At 39.8% G+C, this 23,788-nt stretch overlaps 1 protein-coding gene across 7 annotated transcripts in view; it reads right to left on the reverse strand.

The window, feature by feature from the left end:
- LOC110827939 (uncharacterized) overlaps positions 1-23,788 on the reverse strand; it is a 343,471-nt gene that overhangs the window by 177,709 nt on the left and 141,974 nt on the right. For all 7 annotated transcript variants that reach the window (XR_015533767.1, XR_015533765.1, XR_015533766.1 and 4 more), the window contains 4 exons: positions 12,710-12,826; positions 10,696-10,842; positions 9,322-9,637; positions 7,726-8,083 (listed from right to left, as the gene is read on the reverse strand). Coding sequence is in view for 3 of the 7 variants with exons in the window: in XM_087343438.1 (XP_087199564.1) it covers positions 7,726-8,083; positions 9,322-9,637; positions 10,696-10,842; positions 12,710-12,826 (938 nt within the window). In the remaining 4 variants the exon portion in view is untranslated. The remainder of the gene's footprint in view (positions 1-7,725; positions 8,084-9,321; positions 9,638-10,695; positions 10,843-12,709; positions 12,827-23,788) is intronic.

The following is a 23,788-nucleotide window of genomic DNA, read 5'->3' on the forward strand; positions in this document are numbered from 1 at the left end:
AGAATGAACAGTTCTTGTCTAGCTAGTAAAAATATTGTTTATAATTTAATTACATTATGAATTTTATTGAATTAATGAACTTAAATATTATGTAAAGAAATAAATAATTTGAAAGACCAAAAACGAGACACGCGGTACGTGTTTGATTTTAACCCTACCTTGGCAAATGGATGTACCTCGCCATACACTGTGCGTACGTCTATTTGAAGGACTTTCATTGCACAGTAAATTAAACAGTCATGTCAGTACAGAATTTGCATTGTTTCTCCACACAAATAAGTTAATTACAGTGTCAAAACGTTGGTTCATGTCAGCCGGGCAACAAAGCCGCCTCGTCCATACAGCGTAGGAGCTGCTGTGGGCAGACACGAGGAAATTGTTCTTGCAGTAGGAGGAATAAGCCTGGAAGCATTAAAGCCAATCGTAGGTGGCGTGCATCAGAATAAGTAGTGTCATTTATCAATACCGATCCGAAACTTATTTTTTTGTGTGTCCTATAAAACTAAAGTGAAAATGTTGATCCTGTCCCTATAAAGGTGAACAGAGGCGTGGAGGAAAAGGTCTAGATCACCGGTGCTCAAAACTTTGGCACTACCGGCACGCTTGGGATTCTAATTTTGCACGAGGGAGGGGACACACTGGAAACAGAGCAAAGAAATGTAATTTATAATAAGAGTAAAACTATTTTTATAAATCTCACTTGGCTTTTTAACACTCGTACTTGGCTATGATTAATATCATTTTCACATTTTTCGCTATCGTGTTTTCTTGTAACAAATTTGTTTATTTTTATGGGTACTACTTGCAACAATTATTTTTTAACGAAAATTGTTTCCAAAAAGGAGCACTACACCCAACAAAACTTTTGTAAGAACTGAACGACACAGAACCTTACGCACACAAACGTAGACATTTACCGTTCGTAGCTGACTCTGTCAACAAACGGAGTCAGTACGAACTCCTTCTTGGCGAGGAGGGGGGGGGGAGGTACCTTCACAGCCATTGTCGTAACACCACCGCCAACAGTAACTGCTACTACCATTGTCACTAATTCCTGCTTCCAAGTGTTTAATATAAGTTTATTGTTATACTATATGTAACTAATAAGATATGCTCATTTACGAATAATATGAAATAAAAACTGTCTGATTTTCTTTTAATTTGAATTATTTAATTTCAGATGATCATTCTTTTATTCAAAACTCACGGCACACCGGTTGATAACCACCGGTCAAGTAATTAGCAATCCTGCATCGTATTCCGAATGTCGCGGGCTAAAATCTAGACCAGCAGACTGGATGAAAAAACTTAATGTTTTCGTGTTTTTGCTCAGTCTTTCAAGGCAAACGCTGAATTGAGTAACTTAACTTATGTCAAGGCCGCTTTCTACCCTATTATTTTTCCAATCGATAGTCGCCAGACATTCTAACATTCGACGCTGTGTAACGTGAGCTGCTGAAAGTGTCGTTAAACAAACCATGAGTAAATAAAATTCAATCCTCGGCCACTTTATGTTCCGGGAAGGGCCTCTTCCCAAGAACGAACTGGATTTTGTAAAACAGGGCTGCCGGAAATCTAAGTGTGGCACAGAAACTCAGCTAGTTAAGAATTTCCCACTAGATAGAGCTAATCCCTATCTCCGGAGATAGGGATTATCATTATCATCCCTATCATTCGTAGAACCAGGAAGTGCATTAGTTTGTTTAAAAACACTCGTCCAGAAAACCAAACGAGTATTAAAATTACTACGTCAAGAGATGGCATTAGCAGTTACATAGAAGAGGTTTGTATTATTTGCACAAAAAATGTAACAGAACAAAAATTTCTCTTTCAAGTTCATTACGCGTGTTAGTCAGCTGCAGTGCAGGGAGACGCACAATTGCTGGGATTCCGTCGCAAAGTGTCTGCTGGTATAAAGAAGAGAATTCAGGAGACAGCAAGAGGGGGACATAAAATCTACCTTGCAAGAAGCCATCTTGGCAGCTCTTAAGAAGGCCGATATCTAGGGCACTTCAGCACAAGTCGATATGCATCTCGGAAAGAACGTCAAGTCCGCACAAAACCCATTTTTCTTCGCGTTTGGTTCTTCGAAAACAGGAACGAATCTAATCAAAATGGCAGCGACTCTCAAGAAAGAACTTGAATGCCGAATAGTGTATGTGCCCTCTAAACTAACTTTATGACCGTCCACAGCAATATTCCAAATAAATTCCTAGCTAAAGAGCGACTGACGAAGTAAATTAAATACGTTCGGAAATGCGTCCTCCTTGGAGTACACTGAAATTCCAACCACGCATGTAATTTCTGTGACATCCGATGTCATTGTTATGCAACAATTTATTTCAACAATATCTAAGTTATCGTTGCACTATTGCGATCCGAACTCACTGTCGCGGAACAATAATTTTTAACAACTACCTCGATTCCCATTTTGCACGACCATTTACTCCAACAATGAACCATGGATTACCACTTTTGCGAAACAATGGCCCCAGGTTACGCGGGTTGCCTAGCAAAGTCGCGACAGACGAAAGTCTTACAGGATACGTCAACAAAGTCAATGCCATAAAACAGCATTGGAAACGATTTTAAGCCAATTTCGCCCATCTCCTAGTTTATTTATGATCCGTCTTAATGTTATCCTTCCATTTCATTCTCCGTCTTCCACGCTGTCATTCTCCAAGAGGCTTCCTTGCTGATACTCTGCAAGTACCGTCTTTCTAGTCTCGTCCTAACCCCAAAGCTTATAGCGTTATTTATGTTCTGTTACCTAGTAAGTTAAGATGAAACTATTAATGCAATTTGCACCACAGACAAGACTGCGAAAACGTCAGGACTTTAAGTAAAGGAACAAAGGCTCAGTATAATCTCATTCATCTAAATCACCGCAAGTCGACTCCTCACGAAGCGCAGTTTCTCTTTGACAATTTCTTCCTTCTCTAGAGGCCATAGAGCAAGATAACAATTTTAACAAGCATTAAAATCGCATGGATGTGGTGTATTTTAGTGCTCCAAAGGATCAGACCTTATGGGTCCGCATGTCAAGTTACAATGATTCATACGTTGTCACCGCTACATCAACGAAACTCAGGCATGTATCGCGCGGTCTCCATGTTAGCCCTACATTCAATTATCTTAATAATTAATTCCATAAAGTTAGGTTCTTCTCCAGATGTCAGAAGTCGCCGAGCGTACACTGATAAAGTTGAACGCAACTGACACCTCCCGGCATTGACTGCTATAATATAGGTAAGGTAATTTTATTGTTTTTATGGAGAGATAACCGCCACGGTGGTCTAGCGGTTAGAACGCTGGCCTTGTAGTCCTGGGGTCTCGGGTTCGATTACCGGCGGTGCCCGAATTTATAACTTGTGTTGGGCAATGCCATGGTCTAGGCGACACGGAGTTTTCCTCCGGGGGCTTCCCCGGTTTCTCCGTGGCATCCCAACAATTACTCCATTCACACACAGAAGAAGGCAATGGCAAACCACTTCTGGATCATCTGCCAAGAACGTATATGAACAGGTCCCAGTCCGAGAAAAGGATGGAAGGATCCTGTTCATATGGACCTGTCGTCAGACAGAACACTAATAATAATAATAAATGGAGAGATACTGGACTTATTCTAGTCCCGCGCCGTAGCCGCGCGGTCTGAGGCATCATGCTTCAGACCGGCGATACGGAATGCGCACTGGTTCGAGTCTCGGGGGAGAAGAAATTTTCTCATGAGCTTTCGACCAGTGTATGGGACCGGTGCCAACCTGGCATCGTGAGGAAATTGGGGAGCTACAATGAGTAGCGTAATCCGGTCAGGAAAGCTAGCAATGGCTGGGGGTTCGTCGTGCTGACCACACGTCATCCTGTATCTGGTTGGATGATCGTTCACCTCTGCTTAGGCATGTGAACGTGAGGCCAGCAGTCAAGTTAGTCGGCTTTGGCTCTCAGAGGGCTGTTACGCCACGGATTTAATTTCACTGGACTCATTTATAGAAAACCTTGTGACAATTGCCTTCAACTTTATCAATGAACGCACTGTACCTAAGAGTTCTATGTCAGACAGTTAACACAAACATGGAGACGGTGCGAGGCTCTGAGGTTTATGTTTGACACAGCGAATACAACACTGGGAATAACATAGACAAATTAATAAACATAATTAAAATTGTCAATGTACAGTTGTTACCAGCCTCACCTGGAGGTCGAAGCTGTACGGTATAGGCATCCCGTCACTCCTTGTTATAATGGTTCAGCTACTGCGCCTAGCTTTCAGATGACAGGTGCTGCTTACCAGAGTCGTCCCCTTACTACGTGAAATGGTTGGGTATAAATGTGTAGACATCATGTCATGTCAAACTCATTGCCTATTTTAGGTCGCTTCGAAAGAAGGTCCATAAAGTTGGGGGTTAAATCATAACTTATTACATCTATTGATTTGAAGGTCAAACCAAAAATACATTTTTAATTTGAAGTTTATTAAAATTTGGACACTTTCGGCTGCAAAAAACATTGAAGAGGGCTGCACGCGGCCTGCGAGCCACGCACGTGTTTGACACGCCGCACTACATGAATACGGGATTAAGGTCTGTCATCAGTTAATCCGAAATTATATTTTCCTCTTTGCATACAATATCAATTAGGGGTAGAGCTTTAAATGCAATATGAACACCGGTCCGAAATTTAGCCTTAAAGCTTACGTAAGCCTCAATTAGCTGGAAAGCGTAACTTAAGTTTCAACGTAAACCTCGGCTTACGTCAACGGGACGTTGAACGCTGGCGGAGAAACGGGGGAGTTACGTCACAGTTTTTGAAATTACAATCTTTGAAGCTTAGGTTCACATCTAATGAACTCTTTCTGGTAAGAAAATCGTTCAACGCCACCAAAACCAAACCCCGACAATGAAAACTCTCACGAGCCAGTCGAATCCAACTACGACCATTGCACATTGCTTCACTAAAATTCATTTCAATGTTACTCTTCCAACTGTTTCTCGCTTTGAAAGGGACGTTTTCCCGTTATCCCAACCAAAATTTCGTAGGCCAATATATCCTCCATTATTAGGGAAACAAATAAAGAAACATATGTTGGACAGAAAGGTAGCAGGGGTGGAGGGGTGTGTTACATTAAAGTGATACGTGGTGAGATCCAGCGGCAGGCTTTTATTAACACGGAAATGAGCACTCAAGTTCAACAAAATTAGGACAATTTCTTGTTTAACCTCCACGATTGTCTAGCGGTTAGAACGCTTGTAATACTGGGGTCCCGGGTTCTATTCCCGGCGATGCTCAGATTTACAACTTGTGTTGGGCAAGGCCGTGGTCCAAGCATCACGGAGTTTTCCTCCGGGGTTTCCCCGGTTTCTCCGTAGCATCCCAACAATTACCCCACTTTCATCATCTCGTAAAAAGGGGGGTCACAACAGGAGCGTTAAATGTCGCGGTCCCGATCGAACCCATGTACTGATGGGTCGTGGATCATGCTAACCACCAATGCACACCATGCTGAATGGTGTGTATTGGATACGAAAAATAATTATTGTTTAGCTAACGACTATCAGCTTCTCAAAATTAATTTTGCTCCACAGTTGTGTGTAGTTGAACAATCTCGCTCGAAACAAATAGGTCTACAATTTCAAAAAGCATCCGGGCATACAAGGAAATGTCGCCAACACGGCTTATGCTAAATTGTAGATGAATAAAACTAATGTTTTTGCCTTTTCATGAATTTTTCAAAAGAATTTCATAAACTAAATACATATTAAGATAGTCGTATCCGTAAATAGTTTATCAACCTGCATGTTTTACCATCTTAACTAATAAAGAAGCTTAGAAAAATATTGGCAGTGATGGTTTGCAAACTGAAGTCGTTAGGAAAATTTTGTTTTTGTCTACATCTGTTTAACATAAACACAACTTTACATGAAGCTGAAACCAACCTTTATCTACGCTTTAAAAACAAATGCATAATATAAAAACTTCGCACATAAACGTAAACACATCGATCTTAGGGCTTCACGCGGACTACATCACACGTGTTTGATTCGTTGAATTTAACGTGGATTTCAGTTCAGCTTATAAAGAAAAATATAATGTGAAAGATGCCTTACGTTTTCTCATATTTGCACATGTTTCGAGCGTATGCAGTTACTATTATGTACCTATTTCAATGGCTCTCCACTTCCATTCCAAGTCACGTAGTGTAATGCGTGTTGCAGAATGAACGCGCCTGTAACATTCAGTGTAATCACTACGTGACACAACTTGAAAACTATGACGTGACGTGGTCCTTTGAGGTTGAGTCTGGCACAGCAGATTGTGAGAGAATGTAAAGGTACAATTTGGCTGCACGCGATAGAGACAAGCGACCGAGGCAGGCGACAGAGACGGGAGACGGACACATCGCAGCTTGTCGCCACACAATTCTGAGGTGACGACCGAGACATGCGGCAAAGTGTTTGTTTTCTTTGTTTTGTTGAGACATACGTGCACATATTCTGTGAAAAATGAGTACAAAAATGCTTCTAAAAAGGTTAATCGAAGAAGAAGACGTGTTGCTGTGTTATTTGTTGCGAAAGAAACAAAGAAAACCTATGAGTTCAATATTCAAATCCAGACGTGAAGAAGGATCTTTCTGTCGGTGGTCAGTGGTCGGTTTTCTGCTACTAATTCTACCAATTGCTCATCTTGGTAACCAGTAAATTGAATTTCTACCATTATTTTACTCAACAACACACGTGCCGCCTGAGCCTGTCGCGAGACACTACTGGTCCGAGAGCGGTCTCCTGTGCTTTGTCTCTGTCGCCTGTCTTTGTCTCGCGCTCGTAATTGTACTTCATACGAGAGCAGACAGGAAGCGACCAGTCTCGGTCTCGCAATTCTGTCGCCTGCCTCGGTCGCTTGTCTCTGTCGCGTGCAGCCAAATTGTACCTTAAGGGCTACAATCAGTGGCGAATGCTCACTTCTGACTAGTAATGTCATCGCCAAAGTAGAATTGGAGGAATATTAAAGAAGTGCTTTACTATAGAACACAACAGCGAAACAACATTAATATTACTATTACCCAAACACCTTAGTAACGTGGATCGATTGTTGGGATAGTTCAATAATATTCAATTTCCTCACGATACGACGTCTAGACCAAGTTTCGCATTAAAGTTCCACCACACGATTAAAAAGCGGTAATAAGTCAAAATCCGACTTATTACTAAATTACTAAATCACACCACTGAAGAAGATTTTTTCTTAAAACGCAGGTATAAAATATCCTCCGTTTTTGTGGTACACAAAGTTTCCTTTCGGATTCACAAAAAATAGCCAGAATAAAATATTTCTACTTATTCCTCTTAAAAAATCACAAATTATGACGTATGGGTCTGCTCCAGTCAGAATTAACTTTTTAAACTGAATACTACCTTGTGACGTCTCGATCTCCCATTCAGCGAGTCGTAACAAATATCTTCAAAATTCTTTCTTAACTGACCAGACCAGAACGTCTAATCCGTGACAGCTTTAAGAACTATGAACTAGTTTATTAAACTTTTGGTAGGATTCCTTCAACATGAATTAAACTCCCCTGTGTCGTACGCAAAGACCACTTAATTAAACACCTCTAAGCGATAAATTTCTGGTTGTGGACTCGGCCTTTCTTCCTGTACAGCCAAAACACAGCATTCTCCATAAAATAACTGTACTGTACTTAAGAAATAAAATCACGATATTATAACTCACCCTGTACCAGAAGCTACCGCTGCGGCCGCGTCATACAACCCATACACGGCAGACGCCATGTCGTCTTCCTCGCCAGCAGCAACCATCACGTCATCAGACGCACCACACATGGTCGCCAAGAGCTGCTCATTCCCACCACCAGACGGCACAGAGTCCACTGTCGTCAGACCTCCACCAATCACAGACCGCGGTCCACCAGCGAGAATTGAAAGGATATTGTTGCGTTGGTGTTTTGTTGGTGATATGACAGCGCCAGGCGAAAGGCGATTGTTTGATGTACTAATTCCTGATGGTGCCGCTAGATGGTAGTGCGGTCGCAACCGATTCAGTATCGAACCTCCGCCACCAGAGTGGAAAACTGTAACGAAAAAGGTATTTTTGGCATTCAATATTGAGATACTGATTAACAGTGTCTGGGGAAACCCGTGGATCTTAGGGCAAACGACTTATTTCTTCCGTACAGTGCCAAGAGTGACGACGTAAGGAATTCTATCTCCGTTTCTCTTAAAAATCTTGCTAAAATTCTTCCATTACCACGCAGGCAAGAAAGGTAAAATACAAACAGAAACTCGCCAACTTTGGAGTTGAAGCCATTCAAACTTGCAAACTGACTCGTTGTTTTGGTGGTAGACACAATTCACTATGCCCAGGTACCCATAAATACCCACACGGCATTCGCTACCAGCCGATTAAATTCCTGGAGCAGTTCTCGTATTAGAACAATAGGCGGGAAACAAGTCGAATAACGCAGTGCACGTACAATACGGTTTACGCGGCATTATGGCACTGACTGGTGGTTGTGTTAAGTGGCATTCTGAGTTTAACACGCTTTGTTACAAATGTCAGCTGATCGTGAACTAGTTTGTGTACTTTAAATTACCAGCAGACTTGTTTCGACTGTATACCAGTTTCAGAGTTTCAAGGAAGAAACACTTTTTCCGAAATTTGAGTGTCCTATTTCAGTCCGTTCTCAGTTTAAATAGCAAATATGAATTTTATACATAACTGTTCTCCGGTTTTAGTCAAATTCGGTAGGAACAGCTTGCCAATACGACCGTGGAAAGGAGAAGAAACGAATAAATGTTTTGTATCCGTAAAAGATGAACACGAAAATGAGTGAGGAAATCAAATAACGCAAAGAACACATTTAGAGCTTATTCAGGTTTACTGAGCTGTTTTTAAATTTAGAAATTCACTGTAGTTATATAACAACCCTTCCCACGCTTTCTCATTAAAAATAATGTTCTGTTTGTTCAAGAGTATTTCCATGTCAACAATTTCTACTGCTGAGGAACCACATAAAGTTAACTTAATTTACTGAGTTGGGTAGAGAGAATTGTTTCACTGATCTTTTGAAACATTCATGCATCCAGACGAGAGCGGTCAGTGCTTTAAGCGAGATATCTCGAGTGTGGCGCGGGAAGAGTTAAAAGTTTAATCAAGGTAAATAACGAGCTCTGTCTGCTCTTTATGAAGATAACACTGGGCAGATTCCATGGATGTGGCCGCTGCATTGAAAACTATGCAATTGATGTTCTGTGCCATGAGACTAACGAGTATATACAACGCAATACCCCGACGTAACTTTTAATTTACCTGACGTCACTCCGGGAAGTTGAGTCCGAGCTGATAATCCACGGAATGCGGGATGTAGGAGTAACTGTTGACCGAACAGATAATTCCGGCCATTTTGTTGAGTGTACGGTATAGCTTGCATGTGTCGGCCATTTTGATTGCTGCCAGTACTGTTGGTCTTGCTGGTGGATGTAGGAGGTGGGGAGGTGGTGGGACTCTGGGCAGTGGGAGAAGAAGTGTCCACGAGGTCCGCTGCAGGAGAGGAAAGGCCCAGCACTGCTGTGTTCAGAAGCTGCATCTCCCGCATCTGTTCTTGTCGTATCTCGTCGTTGTAATCCTGTAACACGGAATTAAATTTATTAGACCATCCTGAGCTAAATTTAATTTATAAAAAGAATATTTCTGTGGTAACATAATTTACAATGACTAAACGTTATACATTTTTGCTTTAAATGTTTAAGAGAATGTAGAATTTGATGTTTTCGCAGCGGTAAGTATGAAGATTGCTATCTTCTGGGTTATTGCGTCATCAAGGCGATAAATTCATCGCCCTGATGACGGAGGCAGCATGATCTCTGAAACTTTGGTGGAAATCTATCAGACTACACGCCGCAATAACCCAGAAGACAGCAATATTTATTAAGAGAAGTCAGGATTTCTTTTATATTACCGAACATAAAAGTTATTTATAGCAGAAAAAGCCACCAATTTAGACATACATTTTGTCTAGAGCATGATAAGGGTTAAAGTGGCGATGTGGGTAGCATGAGTCTCATTAAGTCTGTTGTACCAAAACGATCAAACTCAGCCTTCGGAAACGAGGCAACTGAGACAAAATCATGGCGGGAAAGTAAGCAAGTTTTTAAAGTTTATTTAACGTGTCTTTGCAAAACAATCCATAGAATGAATGCATAATAAGAGAAATTGTGTTCATGCATATGAATACAATAGTTCAGAGATTTTGTTAACAACTGATATTAGCGTCTATAGTAAATGTTGTCGGACGAGTTTACTTTGGTTAGTCTTACACTATGAACAAACAAATTAAATATTATCATCTGTTTCAAATAAGTTCTCATCGCTGAATAAATTAGTACAGGGCATGAATTATATGCTTAGAAACCATTAAGATTTGCAACTGCTTGTAGTTTGTAAATAAAATTGTTGTGTAATGTAGAGGACACGCACAAACGTACGAAAGTATAGACAACAGAGCGTAATTCACTGCATGGCCACGACAAAATATTTTGAAAGATTTTAGTCCCTCCAGGCGAGTGGCCTTCAGACGGACCTCAATTGCCTCTGTTCAAAAACCACGCTTCTCCATCTGTTTTTATCTTCCTGTATCGTCAAACACTATTCAACCTCTGAAGACAAGTCATGCGGGTAACATACCGGCACGAGGAACTTGCGCACTTCGGCCAGAGCGTACGCGATCCTGGCGTGGGCCTCTGCGGGGGGAGCAAAGGCCGTGATCTCCACGTGCAGGTCGTCGTTAAAATGCGCGTACTTGGGGTCGGCGGAGGTGCGAAGTTCTTCTTCCTGGAACACAGATCTCATTGTTGAACCTAATGGTGCCTCCTTTAAAACCAGTGCATAAAATAAACGCATAATAGCGATGTCACCTACATCATTGAAAGCTTTTGGGTGGATTTAATTTGCACGCGACGTTCGTTAGACGTTCAAATGTAGAAAGTTTCAAGCAAAACTATAGAGCAGAACCTATCCATTTTTACTGTGCTCATATTAAGTTTATGTTAAAAGTAGGGGAGACCAGGGCAGAACGGAGAACTTAATCTTTGGAGGCATGTGGAAGGGACAATAACAAAGACAAACACATGGAGGAACCTCGTGTGGATTTATTGTCTATTTGATATTTATTACTTATTACGTTAGTTCTAAGAGTTACAGTTTATTTAAACATAAATTTCTTTACAAAAATGTAATTTATACCATTTTGCCCCGTGCCCGGGGCAAAACGGGGTATGGTTGATATATGTTTCAGAAAGTTGTAAGAATACACAGATTATCTAATAATTATGACGTACGATATAAAAATGATTTAGTATACAGCGTAAAATGTCGAAAATTTACAAATTTGAAATCTACTTAGGTCTAACACAGACGGCACACATGTGCACCTTTTCATCATCGTAACTATCAACACCTGCACATGGATTATGAACCCATTTCAAGCAAGACGAACACCGGATACACCCTTCAATTGACTGCGAATAGACATCGTCACAATACAGGCACTCATCATCTTGATCCTCTTCTCGACTGGGTACCCCATTCTGCCCAGAGTATACTCTTTCAAATTAGGATTGTCCCACCAAAAATGACATCATGAAAATAAATAAAAATATCCTGTTTAAGACTTTCAAGAAAACACCTTGTAACAAGCATTATTTAATAAAGTTGATATGAATAATGAATAGGTCTTACCTTCACTGGAAGTTGAGAAAAATGTAGGAGCAAAATCTAGCATGGGTGATTATTTCAGAAACTGTAACCACAAAATGGCGCTGACTGACATTACATGACCCTGAGCTGTATGCTAATGGTATTTCACCCGGTCCCGATATATCGCAAAGTATTGCTGACGAAACAAAGCCGATACCCCGTTCTACCAACGGTTCTCCTATATGGAAATGATTAATTTTATTCCGTGTAAGCCAAATATGAGTTCGAGTTTACATTTGCCTCATAAAGATGTCATGACGAAGACAGTCTTCTCGGACATTGCATCCTGTAGTCTTGTACAAATTTACAGACGTTTGAGAGATGCGTACTGCCTCTATTATCAGGGGGATAAGTTCCCTCATAATGGAACCAATTCGCACCTCTGAAACGTCGGTGAACTTTACAAAGCTACAAGGCTATCATATTCACATTAACCGTCGTGAGAACCTGAAATCTATAAAAAATTATACAATTATTCTTTAAAAACCACCCGTCGTACGAAAAACTTATACATAAAATCTTATTAATGAATAAAATATTTACGCTCTTTATTTTATTATATATTTAGATTTGGCGAGTAACAATACTAAAGGCAAATAGTTAATGGAGTAAGAGAACGTATCGCGACAGCTCAAAAGTAAAGAGACCGACAACGGACTGCTGTGTTCAATAAACAACCGCAGAAAGGCCACGTCTGTTCGCCAGGGCCTCTAGACTAGCTCTCGGCTTCACCCAGTCTGTCTTCCTTCTGATATCGGGAGTAAAGCGGTCGGAGCTTGATACTCCCATTAATTTTAATTTAGTATCGATGTTAAGATTGTAGGGAGCGATAATTGTACACTTTGTCTTTATGGCGTAACATTTAATCACGGCGGCAACTTTAACTTTTATAATTTTATAAAGTAGGAGATGACCTGGACTTATGGGCGTAGCTGTCCCTCACCTTGTGCTTGTCCCTCATAGAGCCCCTGCCCAGAATCGCCATCTTTGTCATGGTGTCCTCTTGCAGTCTCTTGAGGGAGTTGCCTTTGGGCCCCAGCAGCTTCCCCACGAAGTTAAACTGCAACGAAAAGAAATCATGCGTCATGACATTTATACCTGCACCGTGTTACAGCGCCATGTACACCCCAAGTTGTCTCACTTTGCTTCGAAATACAGAAGGGCACTTTTTTCAGATCTTTAACACTTTAACGCCGCAACTTTTGAGGAGGTTAGTCAATATAGTAAGTTACTATATTGACTGCTACGGACTGAACAACCGGGAATCGATCCCCGACAGTGGTAATATTATTCTTTCATCTTGTTCCAGACCGGCTCTGGGGCCCACCCAGCCTCCTGTGCAATGGGCACCGGGGTTCTTTCCCGGGGTAAAGCGTGGCCGTGGAGTGACCTTAAACGGACATAAGCATTGTCACTCAGTTTCCCGCAGATCGGCAGAAATATGCGTTTGAAAGAATGACCTTCGAATGTCCTTGAAAATTAAAAAGGCCTCTATTCGGATAACCCACGGACTGATATTGACGTGATCATGACATGACGTTGCCCTGTCGGTGACCTCAAACTGGCATGAGTATTGCCGCACAGTTGTCTGCAGATCGGCAGATATATGCGTTTGAAAAAACTGACTTTCGAATGACTTTGAGATTTTAACAAGCTTCTATTCACAAAATCCAAGGACTGTTAAAGCTTTGACTACGACATAAAGCTGACCTGTACGTGACCTAAAACAGACTTCAGTGTAGCTTTTGAAGAACTGACTTTCGAATGACTTTGAAAATTAGAAGGCCTCTGTCCGGCAAACCCTCTGACTGATCGTGCACTTGACATTAAGCTGACCCGTCCGTGACCTTAAACTGACATGAGTATTATCTTCGGTAGAGAATAAAGCAAGACCAATTCGGTAGATATGGCTTTGGTGACGTCTAAACATATTTTATTGCATGCAGATACACGATGTATAAGCATTGGATTTCATATTCTTAGAGCTATGCTTCCTTTCGGGCTGATTGTTTTCGATAGATCAAGACCAAGTTCAACACCATAAAAGTGAATCAGAACGCGAATTGTAAAAGATGAAGTCGCTATACATAAAGAATATTTGATAAGAAGACGAATGAATGTGCATGTGTAGGTGGTGAATTGCGCTATGGACAAAAAAATAATTAAAAAATATAATTTCCTACTAGGAAGATGGGATATTTGTTTTATAACTTTATCAGATATAAAACACTTCTATTCTAAGTAAATATGACAGCTACACACACACGATGATATTCCTTCACTATATGATGTATGGCAAAACACTTGGAGTGCAATCCTGTCTTCCTTGGACACGTGTCAGTATACGACTTTTCTCTCCTATCTCCTTTCACTATTATAAGGTACAAAAAATCTTACCAGGAAAACTAGGATAGAACTACTGCAAAGAAGAAGACCAGCCTCAGTTTGACTACAGATCACGTAAAAAATTCGTAAAATACGTGGCGGACTCAGTCCGACATAGGACCGCAAAGGGTTGACGAATAGTGATTCATGGTCTAGAATTCAGGTCTTGCGGAAATTAAATGTTATCGCAACACAACGCTAAATAATTTTGATTATATACTATGAAAAACTGCAGGTATTATACAGTAAAACGTTTCTTTGAAATTCCTCTAAATTTAGTGGTCTGGGAGACGCACTTCTTGCCAGACCACATTTGATACTGCTATTAACCATCTGTGTATTGAATCTGATATAAAAATTAAATTTTCGTCTTTTGATTCTTTATTTCCATGGTAGCTTACAGTTTCAGTTTACACCCGTAAGAAGAAGGACACATTCACGTTCATTTAACATTCTACACGCATGACCACTGCCAGCTGCATAGGAAGGGCACAAGAGAAATACGGGGAGGGGGGGGGGTTATCTAGTGATTCAACAGGGCCCTTGGCACTGGCTTAAGTATTTAAGTATCAAATCCGTACAAATCACTTCCATTCATAACTTTTATCTTAGGTCAGTACTCAAAAGACATACACTCAAGAAATAATTTAGCCCTTTAACTAATAAAAGACGTAACCTAACTAGACACAACAGAAGTCACTTATCTCAATGTTTAAATGTATAAGTAAAGTCAGTGTGCCAGGTGACTCAATTCCTTGACTGCAAGATGAAGATAATGCGCTCAAGATATTACCGCACACACGGAGAAATGGTGAAACCATAGACAGACAGGGTAAAGAAGGTGACCTGAAAATAAAATTTAAAACACAAGGGTCGAGGACTCAGAGACAATTTAAGGACAAATAGCGGACAGGATTTTGAGGCCGATACACCTATTGGTACAAACAGTAAAGACAAAAAGATTAAATAAAATTACCAATTGTTTTGTACAGTTTTATTCAGAAAAGTTTTTGGACCCGAAATGTTAAGAGATCATTGCTTGATGAAGATGATAGCTTGATTATTAGTCGGTCAATAAATATGTTACTCAGAGAGTTAATTTACAAGTCAGTCCATAATCAATTAGTCACTTAATTCATCAAGAGATTTAACGATCATTTAATTTGCCGTTTAATTACTTGATTAGCCACTGAGTTAATTAGTCTAAGACTATTAGCTAATGAAGTTATGTAATACTTTTCTTGCTACAGCAGAGGGTCATGCACCCTATGATCTTTCCAAAAGTCTTATGTTTAATTCACATAGTTTCATTAGCTGGTGATCGTATTAGCGAGTGGGCCATTTACCGTGTAAACACATGTACAGACAAACAAACAGACAAGTTGCCGTCCAGAATACTGAACCCGGATCTTCCCGTATTAGGAATGCTCCTGGCCACTGTTGGCGTAGCAAATATTGGTTTAGAAGTGGGAGGGGTACTAATTGAATGTCTGCTTCAGATAATTCTGTTGATACTACCCTACACGTTATTGTATCGTACTGAATCAAGAGGAGCCTCTGTTTCTTGGATTCGTCGCCAGAGCTTGCAATCGCTGGGTCTGAAAACGTCAAGCAGCGGATATGCAATTGGGCATGCAGTGACCAGCTACAAATTTTCTGAGTAATGTTCAGTGACGCAATGGTGTTCAGAGCCAAGACACGTTTCTGCAGCTTTCTTTATCGGTGTAGGCGTAACGAATTTACTGAAAATTTAACTCGAATCGGTGATTAAAGTACTAAAAATAAGGGGCTGAAAAACTGGCAAGGATACAAGTGACCGTGTACATAATATAATTTTGGCGTGTATATACTTCCTGGCAGTGCCTACCCACCGCCAAATATAATTCTGAATTAAGTATTTCAAATGGTGATAAAAACAAAATAAAACTAGATTACAGGAGTAAATTGATATTTGTTCGGAGAAATATGATTACATGACAAAAGAACTTTAGCAGGATAGCTTAATTTAATTCACAGACCGTCTAAAAGGGTCATATTACTTGAACTTCATTTAGAAGAATCAGCTTTCAATAATTGTTTCATAATGTTCAAGATAAAGGCAAATTATATCAGAAAAAGTTTACTATAATTTAGTTCTAGAATAATTACGCTACAGATTAAACTGTGTATTCAGAGAGTATTTGGAAGATCCCGGGTTCAAATCTTGTCCCGGACACAAGCTATCCTGACTGCAGTTTCTCGTCCGAATTCCAGGATAGTACCATTAACTAGCTCAGGACCGCCTCTTACATATCCTTTCAAATTCACTATTAACTATCAACCTATCATTCATCGGTAAAAAGCCTACAGTTAGGGATAATGAGAGCGACGTTAATTAGACTATAAATAAATAAAAACACAGGCAAATTTTGGGATTGTTCATTCAAATATGTCGCTAACGTCTCCTTCCAATTACTTTCCTCTTCAATATTCACGATCAGTTTCCAATTTCATCATATCCTTCCGGGTCTTAGGTTTAATTTTAAGCTCGAGTTATACAATAATACGGAACAATGTTCAAAATATTGAAATATGCTTCAGTGCATTTTTAACGTCTTGCTTGATGCTGGTAGCTACAACGTAAGAAATTGTTTGTACTCTGTTTTGTAATCGTTTTAATACAACCACTACTTAACATGAAACCGAGCCCTATCAGTTCTGTTAAAAGATAGGTCCATAAAAATTTCATAATTTAAGTCTGCATTGTCATTTTCGGACACATTATTTTACAAAATATTTTAAAAACATTTCGATTAAGTAATTCCAATGAACAAAAAAATGATTTCTTAATAAGCCAATGCTTGTTCAACTAGTCAATAAAGTCTCTTCTTTTTAAGTAACCCATATTATAATTACAGAGTTCACAACAGCCCGCCATTTCAGTCTATAATAAACCATATTAGTCCAGTCTACATCCTCATAGCATATGTTTAAGATCCACCTAAATATTATCTTCTTCTCTTTACACCTAAGTCTCCTAAGTGGTCTTTTCCTTTCTGACTTCCTAACTAAAACTTTGTATGCATTCTTAATGTTTCCAATATACACTACATACACAGCCATTCTCATAACTCTTCATCAGACTAATAACATTTATTGAAGAGCACAATTATAAATTACAATTATAATTATTCAGTTGAAGATGGCTGCCTTCTGGGTTGTTACGCCGTGTAGTGTGGTAGGAGTTTACTGACGTTTCAGAGGTCAATGCTGTCTCTATCATCGCGCTGATGATGGAGGCAGCAAGGTCCTCTGAAACGTCGGCATAATTCTACCAGACTACACGGCGTAACAACCGAGAACACAGCCATCTTCAAACCCACCGCCATGAAAACCTCAAATCCTACATATGTACTCCTACTCCATTTAGGTTTATTTTGTCATTATTGTTTTTAATTCTGACTTCATGATATGCAGGTATATTAACTTCATTTATATTTATTTCTAGACTAATAACAATACAGAACCTATGACCTATGTCTAAATCAAATGTGCCATACGCAGTTACTAGGCCAGTAAAATGACTACCTCAAAACATGAGATAATCTGTCACGCAAGAAAAAATGTTTCGACTTGAGCATTCATGAAGCATACACATGTGGGAGACGTGTTCTAACTTTGTAAAAATATCGCTACGCCACTTGAGATTCTTCAGAGCGTGCTACATGCTAAGATACTCAAGACTTCAAAATGCATGTGACACAGAATCCTTCGACTTTCAAAAGGTAGCTTCAGAGAACGACACTTCAGTCTTTTCTTTGTAAAAAAATATCTACAGAGGCTATTTAAAACAGCATATAAATCAAATAATAAAATTTCATACGTGAATTAGTCAAGATTTTCGGTTTCACTGAAGCATACGGCTTATACATAAAGGCCGTTATATACAACAAATAAACTGATGCAAATCAGCCCCAGACATCAGGCATGTTATTTTTTATGTAAGTGTTCATAAATAGAAAAGTTAAGAAGTGTGCGCATAACCTAACAATTCCGACGCGTTCGCCAGAATTTTACTTCAGACCTTCCTGAATAGCCGGGAAATTTCCCACTCAGTCACTTCGGAGCGTAGAAACGCTCGCTTGGATGTATTTCATGTAAACTTCCCGTTCCGTTGTCCAATACTGACTGTAAATAGAATACGCTGACACACTTTAGTATAACTCGGCAATATCAAATTTAATGAAAATCCAGCAATATTTTCAAGAGATTGTTCATGCGTACAGTCAGAGAGACAGACAGATGGATGTAGCGAGATTATTAGGCATTTCACAGAGAAAAGAATGCACTTAATAACGAAATCAAATCATTTAAAGTTTAGGGAATTATTTAGGTATAATGTTTGTTCAAATTAAAAAGGTTTACATTCAAAGATCGAAAATTAACTTACATAAAACCTTTTATATGATTACATTTTGATTTTGTAACAGCTAGTGGTCACTGCACTTTAGAATCGCCAATTGAAGGTACGTAACTGTGCAGGATTTCTTCCTCCAAACCCTAGTCAATATGGAGATCACAATGTTAAGTAACCTCTTTACCAAAGAGTTATCAGAAAGTCTCGCAAACTATTCTATAACTATACGTCATATTTGCCAAAAAATTGCATTGAGATTAGAGGACAAAAAAGATGTATTAAATATTGAAAATATCCACCACGTTCAACGATGCAAGTTGTATTAACATAGAAGGACACCGGAAGAGTTTCTGTCCTGCACACTTCCTGTGTCATGGAACGGTTCACCAGACGAGATAATGTCGAAGATTTGTCTTCTGGGCTATTGCGCCGTGTAGTCTGAATTAGTGTAATGCATTGGCGAAGCTAAGATTAGGTTAGGTATAAATCAAGAACTCGTATAAAATTCTACTCTGTCCACTAAAATCTCAGATCACTTTCTCTGTGACTTGGCCTTAAGACCAAAGCTCAAATTAACATGTTACAATATGAACTAATATCTCCACGGTCGGCAGTTATATAAATATAAAACATGTACTAAATAAGTTCTATGTTTGTACGTCAGCACATATGTCACTGCTGTAAAATATTTCACTTGGACGTAGCGTCACACTAAATTTAGTGGTTGCACAACTAATGTAGCTGTGCTGTTCACTGATGATGCCTCTTCGGCCGACGAGCGTCTGGTTTTAATCTTTTAATCTGTTTTAATAATAACCAGTTTTACGCGACATAAATTCAGCTCACTAGCTATCGCACTGCCAAAACATACAGGTGTCCCAAAAAGATTTATACGAGGTTACACAAGGTTAGTATTCCGTATTACAAAGTGCATACATCTTTTTGGAGCATACAGAAAATAGCAATACGAACTTTGGAGTTAATTTTGTCATTTTCCATTCAATATCGACAGGTTTATTTAACACCGCAAAATTCAACAAATAATTCTATGAATATATTTATTTGCTGCATATGGCGTTATAATTAACAACAGAGAATCTGAATATTCGACCTGTTGTGCTGTTCATAACACATTAGAACGCCATCATTCGCCAACACTTCCCCCACTCCTGCCACTCTATATAATCCCTCTGGTTCCAAGCATCGTAACTTCAACTCTGAATATGGAGACAGTACTTTTTCCGAAACGGTGGCATATGCCGGTGAGTCCACCCGGCGCCGGAACCCGGAAGAACAACATCAGTATTGTCATCGCCTAGCAAACCTAAAGTCTCGGGAAAGTTTCAGCAAAAATGTGTGCTTTGAGCGTGTGTGTGCAAGAGCAAATTACAATTTGAAGATTTCTGTCTTCTGGGTTGTTGCGCCGTGTAATCTGGTAGATGTTTACCAACGTTTCAGAGGTCATACTGCCTCCGTCATCAGGGCGATGAGTATGAAGATTTCTGTCTTCTGGGTTGTTGGGCTGTGTAGTCTGGTCGATGTTTACCAACGTTTCAGAGGTCATACTGCCTCCGTCATCAGGGCGATTCTTAGTATGAAGATTTCTGTCTTCTGGGTGGTTGCGCTGTGTAGTGTGGTTGATGTTAACCAACGTTTCAGAGGTCATACTGCCTCCGTCATCAGGGCGATTCTTAGTATGAAGATTTCTGTCTTCTGGGTTGTTGCACCGTGTAGTCTGGTCGATGTTTACCAACGTTTCAGAGGTCATACTGCCTCCGTCATCAGGGCGATTCTTAGTATGAAGATTTCTGTCTTCTGGGTGGTTGCGCTGTGTAGTGTGGTCGATGTTAACCAACGTTCCAGAGGTCATACTGCCTCCGTTATCAGGGCGATTCTTAGTATGAAGATTTCTGTCTTCTGGGTGGTTACGCTGTGTAGTGTGGTCGATGTTAACCAACGTTTCAGAGGTCATACTGCCTCCGTCATCAGGGCGATTCTTAGTGTGAAGATTTCTGTCTTCTGGGTGGTTGCGCTGTGTAGTGTGGTCGATGTTAACCAACGTTTCAGAGGTCATACTGCCTCCGTCATCAGGGCGATTCTTAGTATGAAGATTTCTGTCTTCTGGGTTGTTGCACCGTGTAGTGTGGTCGATGTTAACCAACGTTTCAGAGGTTATACTGCTTCCGTCATCAGAGCGATGAGTATGAAGATTTCTGTCTTCTGGGTTGTTGCGCTGTGTAGTCTGGTCGATGTTAACCAACGTTTCAGAGGTCATACTGCCTCCATCATCAGGGCGATGAGTATGAAGATTTCTGTCTTCTGGGTCGTTGCGCTCTGTAGTCTGTTCGATGTTAACCAACGTTTCATCGCCCTGGTGACGAAGGCAGTACGACCTCTGAAACGTTGGTTAACATCGAACAGACTAAAGAGCGCAACGACCCAGAAGACAGAAATCTTCATACTTACCGCTGTAAAAACCTCGAATCTTACAAATTAAAATTTCGTTTTCGTGACCCTATACAGCACCGTTGTAACTGTATCGGTCTTTGTAACTATTTCCCCAACACCTTATCACTGGAACTGAGACTCGTTGTGTTTACTTTGAGGTACGGACTAAATTATTAAATATCAGGCTTACTTAGAAGCTTCAAGAGGTCAAAGAAATTGACAGTCCGGCTACACGCCACAGAGGCGCTTGTGGGGAAAAACTGTCTCGCTCCTATTCATTCTTGACCTCGGCTCTAGCGAGGCGAATGGCCTTGCTTTACCTCCGAAAAAGGACCCCTTTGATAGAAGGCCGGGTGACTCCCAGAGCCGATCTGGACACAGAGGCTGTAAGAAAACATCCCTTGCCCCTTGCGAGGATCATGTCCCGAACATTTAATCCGTAGTCATACATACCCTGAGTTACTCCGGCTCGTCAAGGAAACGTAGCAAACGTACACGCTACATTCTTTAAATCTAATTGTATTGTTAAAAACATAATTAATAATAATTGTTAATCGATAACTGTTTACCTGCGTAGGAAATTACCTGCTAATTTAGAATTTGACTGTAAATTAACAGGCATACAAAATTTGGTCAGTGTACCCTATACAATGAGTACTGTAACCAGTTCACACTAATATCGTATGTACCTAGAATCCATTTTAATATTATCCCCACACCTACCACTACATCTCGTCATCATCAGCACAGGACAGTAGCCAAGGTATTCCACTTCTATTTTATTATTTTTATTTAGTGGTCTGTCTGACGACAGGTCCATTCTTCTGCCCAAAAAGAGTTCGCCTGCTTTCCCTATTCTCAGCTTCTCATTTTAATTCCTGAAACTTCATCTTCTTTCCTTGTTTAAGATCGTCTCTATTTTATTATAGATTCCTAATGAAAATGTAAACACGCATACTCATAAATTCTATTCCATAGGACCTAAAAACCCTTTAGAGCATTACCATGGAAACGGTTATAAACACACACACACACACTCATTAATATTATCCAGTAAGACTCAAAATCCCTTATCAGCACCTGATCACCAAGCAACAAAACAGACAAACACACCAACAAAACAACCAACCAACATTGCTTATAGACTTCATTTACTTCATTTTTCTTAAGTCCAGTATTTTTCCTGAGCACTCTGTCTTGAGACACTTACAATTTATTTTCCTCCTTCAACATAAAGAGACCACTTTTGAGAGTCGCATGTTAAAAACAACTCCGTACTCAAAGCATGAATAGCATTCAGCTTTAACCCACGTCTGGAGACAGTGATGGATGATGGGATGATTCTGCATGATGGATTAGAGACTGGGACACAAAGCGAACCTGACTTACCACTGTACTGTCTTCAGGGACAAGAATTATCATCGACACTTCGTTCCGAACACGTAAATCAGGAATCATACCTCTCAGAACGGATAAGATGGGGACTGAGCTAACCCGATAAGTATAAATATGAAGTGATCATGTCTCAACGAATGCATTCAGCGTGACTTCTCAGTGCATTACAACACGGGAGATGAAACTTTGAAGCTGACGATTAAAGAACTCAAAATAATTATTTAACTACTGGCACTTTAAGCGAGTTCAGGTGTTATATCTGTTCAAAAGTGTCCACTAGCTACTGATATTAATCAGCACTCTATAATAAATTCTCCTCACTGAATAGTACCAATTTACTTGGTATTACTAAATTCGTCCATCGTCTGGTATTCAAAAGAACACAGCGTTTCGGAAACTTGAACTGTTTCCGTCCTCAGGTATAAAGCGAAGGACACATACGCAGGTGGGTCCGATAGAACGAGCTCACCTCAGTCACTTGAATGAGTACCAACGATGGACAAGTCCAAGAATTTAGTTACCCCAAGTGTAACACATCGTCCTCAGAACCCTTTAAAATTGACTAGTACCAATTCGGTTTTGAATTTAGCAATGGTAATAACATTGTGTTTTAATTTTCATCGCAAATTTCTCAACTCTGATGGTGTATATTCTGAATCGGTCTGAAGACAGACAGATCAAACTGAAGGAGGGTAAACAAATTTAGAGTTTATTTCGAACTCCTTATCGAGAAAGGAGACTGTAATACGTGATCAGCGTTCGTAAACACAATAAAAATGCATTGTGTTTGTGTATATGAATAATATGTAAATCTACTTTTAATTTCGCCCCACAGTAAATCAAATTCAAATCTTCAAGAAGCAAAGGTTATATTTTTACTCGTATGTATGTATTATATATATATATATAAGCTGGATTCACTTTGATATAAAGTCAATTCATTGAAACTTATTTTTGGCTATTATTTCGAAAATACAACATTTGCGACCCCATGATCTTAGAAACGTTTTTTCTTATTTATTAACCTGGAACACGCACACGAAGTTTGTAAACATACTTCTGACTCATCCTATATATATAATTACGGAGTTAACCTTCACAAGTCAAATTCAAATTACAGCAATTGAACTTGAGAACAGCGATGCTTCGATTTCATCCGACAGCCAGATCTGTTGCAGTAAACAAGACACCAAAATTTCTACGCTCTAGGTATATATTTTGTATTCTGCCTGCAATAACAAGTTGTATCCCTACAAAAGAGAATGGTTAAGTGGCCATAAACGGAACTATCAACCTGAGCATTCTATATATTAATCAAAAACAGACATCAGCGCTGTCATGCTGATAACCACTGGCATTTTCGAGGAACGTACTGATGTATCACAGCGGCGTTGACTA

This window comes from Zootermopsis nevadensis, unplaced genomic scaffold, assembly GCF_977971745.1.
Source record: "Zootermopsis nevadensis isolate Lab colony 2312 unplaced genomic scaffold, Znev_1.0 Znev_ptg000006l, whole genome shotgun sequence".
NCBI classification, from domain to species: Eukaryota; Metazoa; Arthropoda; class Insecta; order Blattodea; family Termopsidae; genus Zootermopsis; species Zootermopsis nevadensis.